The 14683-nt window shown below is 34.6% G+C and overlaps 1 protein-coding gene across 1 annotated transcript in view; it reads right to left on the bottom strand.

Moving 5' to 3' along the window:
* The window catches only part of LOC139117861 (transient receptor potential cation channel subfamily M member-like 2), a 37220-nt gene extending 23125 nt beyond the window's left edge, over positions 1 to 14095 (bottom strand). The window contains 14 exon segments of the mRNA XM_070681095.1: positions 886 to 1093; positions 2663 to 2710; positions 3626 to 3738; positions 3741 to 3865; positions 4060 to 4122; positions 4521 to 4655; positions 5116 to 5216; positions 5429 to 5598; positions 5980 to 6193; positions 7760 to 7934; positions 8201 to 8370; positions 9519 to 9711; positions 13685 to 13859; positions 14088 to 14095. Coding sequence (XP_070537196.1) covers positions 886 to 1093; positions 2663 to 2710; positions 3626 to 3738; positions 3741 to 3865; positions 4060 to 4122; positions 4521 to 4655; positions 5116 to 5216; positions 5429 to 5598; positions 5980 to 6193; positions 7760 to 7934; positions 8201 to 8370; positions 9519 to 9711; positions 13685 to 13859; positions 14088 to 14095 — 1898 coding nt within the window.
* Between the last annotated feature and the right edge of the window lie 588 nt (positions 14096 to 14683).

Raw genomic sequence — 14683 nt, 5'->3', positions numbered from 1 at the left:
CACGGCTCTCTTCACATCTGTTAGCACAGAATCAGTATAACATAAATACCACAGTGACAGATACATCAACAATTGTATGCAATCAGTACGTCACATAAAGTATGTCCATTACACATTGTTTCAAATCTTCCGTGATCTGCTCATTGAGAGAAGCACCAGGCAAAACGTTTAAACCTTTTGCAAAAATACTTGATCAAACTTGATCATTTAGAGGAAGTAAAAGTTGTAACAATGTTTCCGTAGGTGAACCTAAGATACAGCACTGAGTCAACTTTCCAAACAAGTGAATAAACTTGAAATTACAAATAAGCCAAAACCACACTTTATCAGTTGATACACTTTTGACCAGCCAACTTGAAATATAACACCCATCACTTTAAAATATGCTTCTGGTACATGTTTTGGTATGCATAAGACTATGAATTCATAACAGTGACAGTAAGAGGGCCAGTGGTTGGAGCCAATGGAAGATTTCCATGTGTAGTGAATGAACTGCATAAAAAATATATAGATGTTACATTTTTATTTGGGGTTTTGTTTGTTTGGGAGGGAAGTGTTTTGTAAGTCAAATAGGTATACCTAGATCATATTTGTAGATCAAAAGTCTACATATACATAGCAATATTTATAAAAACATCTAAAAAGCAGCAGTCCAATCCTACACTGTATGTGTACAGACTCAGTGAGTCATCATATACTACACAGTAGCAGATGTCAATACAATAGATTTCTACATCAATCATCTTTGCTGTCAGTCAGATAAGTTGCATCATTATACAATCCATCATAGTTCACTACTTATACATCTTACTCTAAAATCGATATGACCAAAATATCTGTGAAATGCTCAAATGGTTAGCTTTAGATTATGATTTCAAGACTTACTCAGCTTGTTTCTGCAAGTCATTAGAAGTATCTAGATCATCTTCTTCTTCAGCCATAGCTTTCTGAACTTGACTTGCAACCAATGCTGAAGCCATGGCATCACTACCTTCTTCCCAAAACAGTTCTGCCATGTCGTGATAATTTAATAATACTGACCATAAGAAGAGTTCCCTGGCTGGGTTATCAAATCTTCTCTCACGTATGGCAACTGGAAAAGTAAAGTGAACAGGTAAACATACTGTCTGAAAGGAATATCTTTGAAATCTATATGAGCAAATAAAATTATTTGTGTCATCAACATAGGTTAGACTATTTCTTTTAATGAAAGAAAAGATCAGAAAAATTTGAGGAATCAGACACACGGCAGATTTCCTGGCAAATTTTCTTAGCTGAAAAAGTTTGAACAAAATTGAATGAACTTCCTGGTCCTTATTTGGGTTTGATATGTCGGGTTCCTATCCATAACATGGAATCTTTTCATGTCAGCAATGTCACCCGTTTTCCAATATTGAGATTTACTAAACCATTGAAAACACAATGGGGTTAGACCACTGTACAGTTGTCAAAAGTAAAATTTCTAAAGCAACAAAAGTGTCAATTACTAAGCTTTAGATTGGCTGTGGGGATTAACTGAAGCTGCAATTTGCTAGTTGGCTGTGAGTGTGTGAATGTAGCCAATATTGTAGCCATGGTTTGGCTGTGAGTGTGTGAATGTAGCCAATGTTGTAGCAATGGTTTGGCTGTGAGTGTGTGAATGTAGCCAATGTTGTAGCCAACCATGGTGCTGACATGTCAAGTAGCAACATTTGTTAATTTCTATTTTTTCAATCTATGCCACCAACATTAGGGACTTTGTGCATGCATATAGACTGTGTGTGATGCTTCAAAGCAGTGTGGCACATCAGCATAATCATACACTATCATGCCATGTGGCACCAATGTCAAAACTTACCAGTAAATCACTGCATTTGAAAATTGACAATTAGTGGTGATGTTTGAAACATTAAGTAACGGTATGTGATAGTGTATATACCATCTTTCTGATGGAAATTAGCATATTTGGTAGGAAATAATTACTAGGTAAAGCAAAGTAATTATCTACTTACAATTTGAACATCATTATGAGACAAGATCAGATGAAAATAGAACACAGTCAATTTTCCAAACGTTAGGGAAGGAGATACATCCTTCAAGTTCAGGGACAAATGTTCTTGAACACTGTCAGTAAGAGTCACACATCTTACAACTCATTAACAGTGAATGCCACGTTCACTATTGCTACTTGTACTTCACTGTTAAGACACTTTATGCCAGTAACATCAAGCTGGTCAAGTGCAAATAGATCAAACTTGAGGTTGCCAAAATATGAAGTTATTGGTGCTAAACTCCAAAGTGTCCAGACTTTACAGACACAATGCAGAAAACACTTTTATCCTGCTACAGTTGAACAAAATACTAATTTAATTTTCTGTTTTATTCTCTCATTCCCATTCATGGCCCCAGTCTTCTGTAATTGAGAATACTAGTCCTGACAGGACATATTAGAACATAACATGAAAAAAGTCAAAATGTAAAAATCTGTAAGACAAATATCATCAGAACTAGTGATAAAACAACCTAGCACTGTAGTTTGCAATGCAATGTGAACCGTGAAAGAACACAAACACCTTCACCCTGTTTAACCCAACACCATATGTAGAGTGTAGTTCAACCATTCACATTGTTAGCCTAATGGTAGGCAGAATAGTTTAAAAGTTACCCAATTATCCCTGCCTACCTGGGTTGTAAGGTAACATAAAGTCATCCTCCACAGTAACACCAATATCTAAATATGAAAACAACGCACATGTACACAGAATCTTCAGATCAGACAGGATGCCACTGATAGATTTCACAGCATCATCAAATTTCACATTTCAAACTTTGACCATTCTGAAGTGTACCAACTTTTGATATTTTTGCATATACGAAGGAATATATTTTGAAGAAAGCATGACCAAAATCTAATACATGGATATGTCATTGTTTAGATTGATAGAATTGTGACATCCTCTGATTGCTGATCACCTGTATGAAAATCCACTGACAGTCTTGTAAAACAATTCCAAATATGTTAGTTCCCTGCTATAAGCATTATGGAGGTAAATCCATGCATTCTAGTTTGCCAGTCATGCAGTCTAGTTTGCTAGTCCTGTAGTCTAACTTGCCAGTCTTTCAGTCTAGTTTGCTAGTCCTTCAGTCTAGTTTGCTAGTCCTTCAGTCTAGTTTGCTAGTCCTTCAGTCTAGTTTGCTAGTCCTTCAGTCTAGTTTGCTCATGCTGCAGTTTAGTTTTCTAGTCCTGTGGTCAAGTTTGCTTGTCTTGCAGTATTCTTTACTAGCCTGCAGGCTAGGTTGCTGGTCCTATAGTCTAGTTAGCTTGTCCTGTAGTTTAGTTTGCTAGCCTTGAAGTCTAGCTTGCTAGACCTACAATCTTGTTTGTTAGTCTTGCAGTCTAGTTTGGTAGACTTGCAGTCAAGTTTGCTAGCCCTGCTTACATTCCTCACCACACAAGTCTAGTTATACGGCTTTTCTCTTGTCTACGGCAAGAATGTAGTTACCAAAGCAGAGGTTGAATAAAAATATTCGGGTAATGATCTTGGATAATGGATTTGCATAAGTTAATTATCGTAAACTATTTATCAAAATGTTTACTTCTCTATTTTAATAAAGGAGTGATGAGTGAACAAAAGTACAACTCTACCTGGGTTAGGTAGTGGAGCAGCGTTGAGTTCAGCCACACTAGCTCTGATTGCAACATCAGATCCAAATGAAGGGTTTCCCATTCCTGTTGGCTCTGCCCATTTTGCTTGTTCTAATTCCTCTTCCTCATTGAGAACATATCGAGTTGGATCTTTTTTGTCCAAGTATAAGGTTCATATGTATCATCTGTCAATTCTTCCATCAAATGGCCCACATCTTCAAGGGTGAATTTGCGATAAGGCTGGAAGGTGAAACAAAGATTGTTTTCAGACAGTCTGAGGATACAAATACATTTTTGATTATCAATGCTAAAGATATCTATCAGTATATCTAAATTTGTTGACATTATTCTCTGAGATGATGCTTTCTCAGTGTCCTAACTGTTTAAATCACAGCATACTTCTGATACACCAAATACAGATGTCATATACTCACGTTTCTTTTATCTTCACGTCTGATTTTATCCAGGAGCTCATACAAGATTGTATTCATTCGAATCTGAATGAAATAATGGAATAACTATCAGATACTTATAATTATGTTTATTACACCATTAGTAAACTTGCAATCATTGCTAGTTGCACATTGATCACTACAATGAATAAATATGACAAAATGCATATTTATAAAATTATGGCCTTCGTACTGTATGATTCTGTACAACACAATTATACTGAATGGAAAACTACAACAATAACAGTATAACATTATCAGAACAATCAATAATATGGAAAATACAGTAGAAAAGCAACAACGATACCAGTGTTGCAGATATCTTGGACAGGCATTGAATAATTGCTGTACATAATTTTTTATGTTTTTCACTACTGTAATGACATTTTGAAAAACTTTACAGCAGTAAATTGTTAGTGTAACATATGATGTTTGATACATACCTCATTGTACAGCCTTGTTAATCTTTTGACGGTAAGAAACTCCCAAAGACTGACACCCTGCTCTAGGAAAAGCTTGACAAAATCCACTTGATTGTTGAGCAATGCAATGTGCAAAGCTTCATCCAAATCACCTTGCTGTCAATCAAAAAACATACATTAACTTTTATGAGACAAGAAAATGTATCAAGACCATGAAAGAAACAAGGCTAACATTCATTAGCACTGTATTCAAAACATTCCCCCTTATCTGTACAATATGTATTTCTCTATTCAAAACATTCCCCTTATCTGTACATATGTATTTCTCTAACATATATGTTTAGCAATACAATACTATTAAATCTCTCATTTTGATTAAACCCTTACAAATGGAAAAATTTCTACATTTTAACAATTATTTCACCAATCCTCAATATTCTGTACGTCACTTTTTTCTGTGTACATACTGTCCACCTTACCTATGCATTAAATGTAATAAAAACATCAAAGGCATCAGAATTCTGACATTTTCATCAACTGTTACATTTGACAGATACTGTCATGTAAAGTTGTATAATGTTATGGATGGTAAAGTACTGATATCAAAACAACCAACCTGCCATTTCTTGTCCTCAGTAAAGATCACACTCTTGGCAATATCAATTCTGTTCCATGCTAGCGCCAACTTCAGTTGATCCTGTTCTCTTCCTTTGTTTGCTGATGGACAAAGAAACAACATTTTCTTTCATAACACATGATCACAGAAAATTGTTGAATTAAACTGAGAACACAACAAAACAAAATTTTTGATGTAATTATTCAATATTAAATATGGCTGAACAATTGTTAGTACTAACAATATGACATTCATTCAAACTTTGGCAGTCTTCATTCTCCCTTGACATATAATTTCTGAAATAAAAATTTACCTTTCAGTAATGCTTGTAGAATTGCCAAATCAATATCTTTTGCTGATCCTTTGGCGTCAAGTTCAAACACTGTGATCAAATCCTTCTTCCTCAGACATTCTTTCACCCATCCAACCATGGTATCCAGATTACGATCACCAAATTCTTTTCCACAACTGTCTTCAGCTTTGCTTCAAATGTAGCATTGATCACTGCCCGCTTTCTAAAACATACAAACATAACATTCCTCATAGCACGGTTTTTGCCGCACAGTAATAGAATATAAGTTTTTATGAACAAATACACACTTTTACCAAAGTGTTCAGTTTCATTTTTCACAAGGTGTCTACAATGTCAATAATTTAATCTATTCTCAATGAAAAACTTCCTTGACAACGCTTGCTGTTGCAGTTTGTATCTTTTAAAAATTTCCAATACAATTTATTGTTTAGCTTGACATTCAACTTTTCTGTTAAAACACTGCAACCTACAAAAGAATATCTGTAAATTCAAAATTTCCAGATATTTAGCTTCTTTCAGTAACAGTGAGAAGCACACACAAAAAACCTTACCGGATGAAGATTTTTCCCTGCCGATCTTTGAAAGGTATATCTTTCTCTGGTACTTGTTGCACTGCCCATGCCAGCATATCAGCAGCTCTTCCAGACCCAGCCACTATCACAGCAGGTGTACCATTGGTAATAGCTGACCACACTGTCTGTAGTGTTCCTGGCCCACCTTCTAAGACAACACATACCCCAGGTACTGTCATTATATCACTTTGGCCTGTGACAGAAAAAAAGAAAGTTTTTTTTAACTCATGTCTGCTTTCATCAACACTTTAAGCTATCACCATGTCACAATTTTCCAAATTCCCCATCACTTCCATCCAAGGTTAAGAATTATTTCTACATTTGCACAGTAAAGACCTTTGTAATCACCAAAAAATCTATTAAAGGGGAAAAGTCACCATCTGTCTAAATTATATCAGTTATATTTGGTTTCATGTGAAAAGTTATTTATGGTGTTTCTTCTTACTGGAACATGATTGTTGAATTATCAATCATCCAAGCTCTATTCATACCTGGCGTATACACATAACACAGAAATATGCTGATGACATAATTTCTGGTATGTACCAGAAATTATGTCATCAAAGCGTTTATTGTTGTATCTACACGCAGGGAGTGAGTAGAGATCTGATAAGTGACACTTTAGCAAGGTTCAGTGAACAGAACAATATAAATAGTTGCTCACATGAAACAAAATAAGTGAAATAATATGAAAAGATAGCCACTTATCCCTTTCACATTCATATCAACTGAAAACTTACACCAGTACATGTATATTATGCCTATTTGCTGCAAATGATTCAATCAACAAAGATTTTATCAGAAACATTTTAAAAAATACAAGAGCAAAATTTACTAGAGAAACAGGGATGAAATTAGAAACTTTGAAAAGAAAAAAAACAATACATAGAAAAGACACCAATAGAAAAAGAAACAGAAGAGAATATGAAGTAACTTACTGAAATCTGGCTGAGAGGAAGACAGAAAGGGTTGGAAAATAAAGTGAAGAAGAAATTTAACATGAGAATACAAGTATGTAGAAGAAAGAAAAAAAGACAGAGACAGACAGACAGAAAGAAATAAGATAAAGAGGTCTGTAGTTATGTATATGGCCATTACAACATTACAGCCATGGGTGAATTTGAACTATGAGTTAACAATAACAACAATTTTCATAAATCCCTTCATAGATTGAATCTCAAACAAAGAAAAAGATATCAATCTTTATGCTGTTTTCATGATATCACAGACATGATCCTAGAAAACACCAAGTTTCTCCACACAATAAGGAAACTCACTGACATTAATCATAAATACTGCAGAGTGTACCGTAATGAGTTATACTGTCATCTCAAAAAGGACACCGTTTCTTGTCTGTTCATTTATACAACAGATTGGAATCCTAATCCTACATTACAAAAATTTAGAGGACATTTAAAAATTTGAAATATTTTTGTAATGCAATCCATCTAGTAATTACAGCATTAGAGTGTTTGTGGCATGGCACCTAGACAGGCATCATTCATTTTACACATCCATCACTGGGGAGATTACAAATTACAGATAGGTATTCTGATAACAAGGTAAACCTTGGCATCAAAATGGCCGATGAAAATAATTTACTGAACAGAATTTAACTTCTAATGACACTAATGAATATGAAAACTACAATTATAATGACAAGAGAGATAATGATGATAATGATAATGACCAATTGCTGTCATTTACAAATTTAAAGAGAATTATCTTTAAAATAAGAAAATATGGAAGAAACACTTACTTCTATCGAGTCTCATTTCAGATATTGCCTTCTCAATTTTACCACGTAGTTTAATTTCAGTTCCATATCGATTTATAGTTCCATTATCAACAAGTATAAAATGTGTATGGTTTGGATCCAAGGGAGCTTCCAGACCTTTCTGTTCTTCCACTCTGTAATATGCTGGATACTTTCCCTACATGAACAACAAGGGAAAAAATTCCGTGAGTGTTTTAACAAACATCAAATTTCAACTTTTCTATATTGATGTAGTTTAAACATAGTAAACGATTCCCATTGAGGCAAGTCTGGTAAAGAGTTTCAAGTTGCAAATATGTGTAAATCTCAATTTCAAAACTATAATTGCAATTTGCCAAACCATTGATAATTGTAGCAATACAGCCAAATTTACTAGCAAAGGGTAGCCATCTCTATCAATGATGAAAAGTGAAGAAAACTTACCGCAACACTGATTAAATCTTCTCGTTTATAGACAACACCCCATGGTGCGATACCAATGTTGACAATACTAGTTTTACCGTATGAACCACTACCAAGTGTGTAATCACGCACTGCTTCTCCAACATGTTTCATAACACCAGTGTGTGTACCTCCTGTAATGATCCATGCATCTGAAAGATATTCAAATACATTTACATCAGCAATGTTTAACCCTTTTCCTGCCAGACAGTATCACTTCCCCATCAGCCAAGTCAGTAAAAAGCCGTATTGAGCCAAAACATGACGTATTTTCACCCACTTGGTTTGGTCTGTTATAGCATCTTTAGTCCAAAAAAATCAAGTTTACAGTATTTATGTTTTCAACAGCCTTCAAATGTACAGTATTATGTTAAAATACACCATATGGAATATGTTGTGTTTCATTAATTTTAACCATCTTGACCTGATGGTGAAATATGGACTTGGCATGAAAAGGGTTAAAACTGACAGAAAAAAGACATCCTAATAATCCTAATACAAAATTTGTTCTGGTAAACACCTCTTTTAGGGATACAGTCATCGGAACTGCGCTCAAAGGTCATATGGGATCCATACGACCAATGCAAACACTGTATCCAAGGTACAATGGTGATTGATGAAAGTTAAAGCATGTCTGTCATAATCTATTGTATACCGGTAATATAAATGTTGCAGCTATAATGATGAGGTGCAGATATCATACACGAAATACATTGTTTGTAAACAAGAAACTTGCACAGGCGCAGTTCTGACGACTGTTTCCCTTTAAATCAGAAAACCATTTATTAACGACACATTTTTCTAGCCAAAAGTCTGACAAGAATTTTTTTCAGTCCACTTAGAACACCTGTGTTAAATGACACATTTGTTGCTACTGAAGATTTCTGTAATAAACTTATGTCACTGAAGTAATAATAATAATAGCAATAAGTATCAATTTTACTCAATTAACACAAAATGATGATATGGTTACAGCAATTTTCTGTTTAATTTAAGAAGTCATATCAACAGATGCATGAAAATGCAGCTTTCTGTTTCATTAATGACTCTACACCAAATGTAGACCATCAGTGACCATTGAAAACTTACACATCTCAAAATTTTGTATATTATATGACCTTCACAAACACATACACACTTACAATATACACACTCACAGATACAAAACAATATACACATGATGACACCCACAATTAAAGACTGTATAGAGGATGATATAACTGGAAAACTACAACCAAAATATTACAAAATGTTAATTTGAAGTGATACATGTTTGTAAAAGTAAGACAGGGTAACTCACTTGTACTGAGAGCTACTTTTGTAAGTCCTTTGCGAAATACACCCTTAAGCCTACTTGTCATATTGAAGTCTTTAGCACCACCTGTCACAGATATTAGCAGGTTAGGAGTTCCCAAATGCCACTGTTCCTTGAGTAGTTGTAAAATCTTCCTGGGTGGAGTTTCATGATCCACTCTGATATACTGCAAAAGAAAATTTGATAAAAATATTCTTGAAATAGAAAAATTATACAATGTTAGAATTAATAAGATATAACTGATTTTATTTTCAATGTTAGTGATTCCTAAATTCTTTTAAAAAGCCTGTTTAATTAAATACTATCTAATGATGAAATAAATCTTACAAAGTGTCATGAATACTACAAAAGAAAATCCTATCAATATAACATTTAAACAGTACATATACGAGTAAATATTACACAGTAAAAATCATATCTACATCAAAATATTCTGGAAAATTGTTCAATGAGATAAACTTTTAATTGCATATTTTAAAAAATAGCGTCAATGACACTGTAGCTCCCATCCTGGACTATTTAGTGTTTGTTCTCTGGTCAGATATTTGAACATGTGTGAAAGGGAGAAAGTGCATGGAGTGAAAATACTTAAATGAAATGTACTGGAGACAGTGAAATATGTTTAATGTAATTATTCAGAATATAAAATGGAAAAAATACAGAATGAGATATATCGAATACTGTGATACAACCATTAACTCAACAAGTCATTTACAATGACATAGTCCCCACTTGTAATAGGAGTATTAGTCTTGATGGGGCAGGAAAATTTGGTCATTAAGAAGTATCACTGGAGTGTATATGTTGAGATCTATGGGCACATAGGTCTATGTCGTTGTTCCCAATTTGAAACACATGTGGCATGTCTAAGTTATGGTTCTAAATCGGGAAAAAAGATCAGACCTCTAGCAGTATTGGCCAGCCAAGAAATACATATGCGCATTATAAATGAGGTACAAGATGTGACATCTTAAGGTCTAATATCCTATCAAAATTGGAGGGTATAGAACTTGTGGTTACTGAAATATGCATATATATGTATAATCAAGGTCAAAGGTCATCGAGGTCACATGACATTTTGAAAAAAAAAATTATATTGCTAATTAATCCCTATATGCCAAAAAATCAGATCTCTAGCTCTATTCGCTTGCCCAGAATTAGATGTGTACATAATTAATGAGGTAAAGCGTGTGTTGTCATAAGGTCTCCCATCCTACTAAATACAAAGGACATAACACTTATTTATTGACATAAACATATATTTTAGGTAAAAGGTCATCGAGGTCACATGACATTTGGTCAAAAAATTTCTCTCCTATAGTTATCCCTATATACCAAAAATCAGACATCCAGCTCTATTGGCTCGCTCAGAATGAGATATGCGCATAATTATTGAGGTACAGTATGTGGCGTCATAAGGTGTCCAATCATACCAAACATGAAGGGTGTAGCACTTGTGGTTACCGAGTTATGGACAAATATGTATATTTGAGGTCAAAGGTCACCGAGGTCACGTGACATTTTGTCAAAAAAATTGTTTTGCTAAGTTATCCCTACATACCAAAAATCAGACCTCTAGCTCTATTGGCTCGCTCAAAATTAGATATGTGCATAATTAATGAGGTACAATATGTTGCGTCATAAGGTGTCCCATCATACCATACATGAAGGCTGTAGCACTTGTGGTTACTGAGTTATGGACAAATATGTATATTTGAGGTCAAAGGTCATCCAGGTCACGTGACATTTTGTCAAAAAATTGTATTGCTAAGTTATCCCTATATACCAAAAATCAGACCTCTAGCTCTATCGGCTCGCTCAAAATTAGATATGCGCATAATTAATAAGGTACAATATGTGGCGTCATAAGGTGTCCCATCATACCATACATGAAGGCTGTAGCACTTGTGGTTACTGAGTTATGGACAAATATGTATATTTGAGGTCAAAGGTCACCGAGGTCACGTGACATTTTGTCAAAAAAATTGTTTTGCTAAGTTATCCCTATATACCAAAAATCAGACCTCTAGCTCTATTGGCTCGCTCAAAATTAGATATGTGCATAATTAATGAGGTACAATATGTGGCGTCATAAGGTGTCCCATCATACCATACATGAAGGCTGTAGCACTTGTGGTTTCTGAGTTATGGACAAATATGTATATTTGAGGTCAAAGGTCACCGAGGTCATGTGACATTTTGTCAAAAAAATTGTTTTGCTAAGTTATCCCTATATACCAAAAATCAGACCTCTAGCTCTATTGGCTCGCTCAAAATTAGATATGCACATAATTAATGAGGTACAATATGTTGCGTCATAAGGTGTCCCATCATACCATACATGAAGGCTGTAGCACTTGTGGTTACTGAGTTATGGACAAATATGTATATTTGAGATCAAAGGTCATCAAGGTCACATGACATTTTGTCAAAATATCCGAGATATATGCGTGAACGGATGGACTTACGGATGGACGAACAGACGGACATGACCCAATCTATAAGCTCACTGGACTTCATCTGTGGGGACTAAAAATTGTGTCACTGCATCCTTTTTGCAATATGAATACGATGAGAAACTAAATTTTTATTTTTCATGGCCTTATACATGGGAGTCTATGGAGATCTGCCTTATACATGGGAGTCTATGGACATGTAAACTAAAAATATGCAAATTTCACCACTATTTGCCCAAATTTGGGAAAGGTCACTCCTATGCACTTCCATACCAAGTTTCAAATCAATCGGACTGGTGGTTTCAGAGCAGGAGATTTTTTGACCAAAAATGGGAGAAAATTACAAAAAAATTCATGAAAAATAGCAAGTCCAAGATACTGACCCAAGATGCGCACAATCATTTCATGTCAGCCCAAAGTACTTACATGCTAATTTTTCATGTAATCTGCTCAGTGGTTATTGAGTTTTTTCAATTTTGACTGTTTTTACATTTTTTCACTTAATTTGCATATTTTTGGCAATGACAACTTCATTTGAACAAAATCTCATCTACAGCCCATCATCCATGTACACACCAAATATCAAGATGAAATGTACAGCGGTTTTGGAGTTTTTGATGTTGACGGACAGACATACAGACATACAGACATACAGACATACAGACGTACAGACATACAGACATACAGACATACAGACATACATACATACAGACATTTCCCTAGCCTATAAGAATAGCTTCCATTGCCATATATACATATGGCTATGGGAGCTAATAAAAAGGTGTAATCTTTAAACTGATGTGCATGCAGTATATTTTCTAGGTATTCTGTGCAATTTTCAAAATCTGCAATATATAATTAACCAGTAATAACTTGTTCATCTTTCATCTTCATATCTACATACAGTATGTCCATAATAACTACTGGTACATAGAAATGGAAAACAGTTTAACCATTAAAACAAAACCAAGAAACTTTTTTCAAGTAAGGTTTTAAAATTATAATGACAGGCATGGCATCGATTGTAATATGATAAGCTGGAACCCGGCAATCTGTTTGGCTGGAGCCAAGGTTTATATTCTCAACAAAAATACCTGCGCGCTGTGTAACATTTTTGAGCTTGTACAAATTTGGAACTCCAGCTTGAGAGCTCAGCATGCCATAATGTCAAACAAGTCTACGGTTTGAGATTGATTTTGTTAAATTTTAGTCTTGTGCAACTCGAGGAACCCACAAATTAAGTTTGTATAAGCAGTAACAGTGACGTAATTTTTTAAACTTCTTTTTCAGTGTTTTGTCAAGTAAAATTCTTCACTGGTTCAATTTGTAATCACAATATCGATGCGTTGCGTTACCATATTGTATGGAATCAACTGTGCACGCGCATGCATTCTGAAACATTCTTTTTAGAGTTTGTGTTGAGGCTAGGCTCCTGAATTTCCCTTTTTTCTTACCTCATTTGCATATTTTTCACACTGACATGTTCATTTGAACAACATCACATCTCAACCCCTTGGTCTACCTGTACACCAAATACTGTGATTGTAGATGTGGCGGTTTGGGAGCTTTTGCATGTGATGGACATACATCCGCACATACATACATACATACATACAGACATTCAGATGCCACAGACTCACCATATAAGCTCTTTTTGGTATTTATATACATACCAAATATGAGCTAAAAAATTACCTTTGCTGGTTTGGTACTGTATCCTAGAAACTCAATCTCTCCATATGCATTGGTATTTGTTGTCTGGGTATGTGTTGATTCTTTCCATGGAGCTGAGGGGTCTGGATTAAATAAATATCTCTCTTGATGGGCTGATCTCACTCCACCACATTGACATGGTGGGTCTCTATTCAACCTGTTTTTTGTGAAAATGAACAAAAAAGTTTCAGGTATCCTTTTCTTTGAATTTTAGGTCTTTCAGTGTTACTATTATTGCAAAATTTTATTAGCAACAAAATTACAAAAGGTAATGATTACAATTTGTAATGGAAGTCTTTCTTTAAAGCTGTGAATCTTGTCTGCAAAAGATGTCATCTCTACACATTCTACATTTGTTTCATCAGTAAAGTACAATTAAAAATACCATCTCATAATGTGATATAAAATATATTTTCATCACTATCATTTTAAAAGGTGCAAATATAATGGTAATATCATTCATGCAGTAACTGGACCTCAATATGAAAATATATATCTATAGCTGTCAAGTTTTGTCTTCATAATAATAATACCTCTTTTTGTGTTTTGAGTGGATAAATACTTTATGGTGAAGTGTCTAACTTGTAACAACCTTTGATCAAGTCAGAATATTGTTGACATCAAGTTTTGCCAAAAATGCAAAACCTGTCAGATTAATCTACTTTTGTTAGTGTAGAAAATAAAGCAAACTACTTCATATCCTGGGTGTGGTGAATCTCTCAGCTTTACCTCTGTGCGGAATCATACTTTTATTAAAATTCAACATCAACAACTGTGCATTGCTGCATACACCTTTGTGTTGTTTTCTCACCATGAACTTGGTTTTTCTGGCTTTACTTCAGTGTAACGAATACATTCCGTAATCTAAAGTTATTGTGCATCCATGATGGGTTAGCCTGGAAAATTAAAAGTGATAATTCATTAGTGACACTCTAAGAAATCTCTTGACACTGGTGATATAGAAGTTAAATCTGCTACTTA

The sequence above is a fragment of the Ptychodera flava genome, chromosome 18 (assembly GCF_041260155.1).
Source record: "Ptychodera flava strain L36383 chromosome 18, AS_Pfla_20210202, whole genome shotgun sequence".
Taxonomy (NCBI): Eukaryota; Metazoa; Hemichordata; class Enteropneusta; family Ptychoderidae; genus Ptychodera; species Ptychodera flava.
The sequence above is the reverse complement of the archived record's forward strand: the minus strand, read 5'-3'. Positions and strand labels throughout refer to the sequence as shown.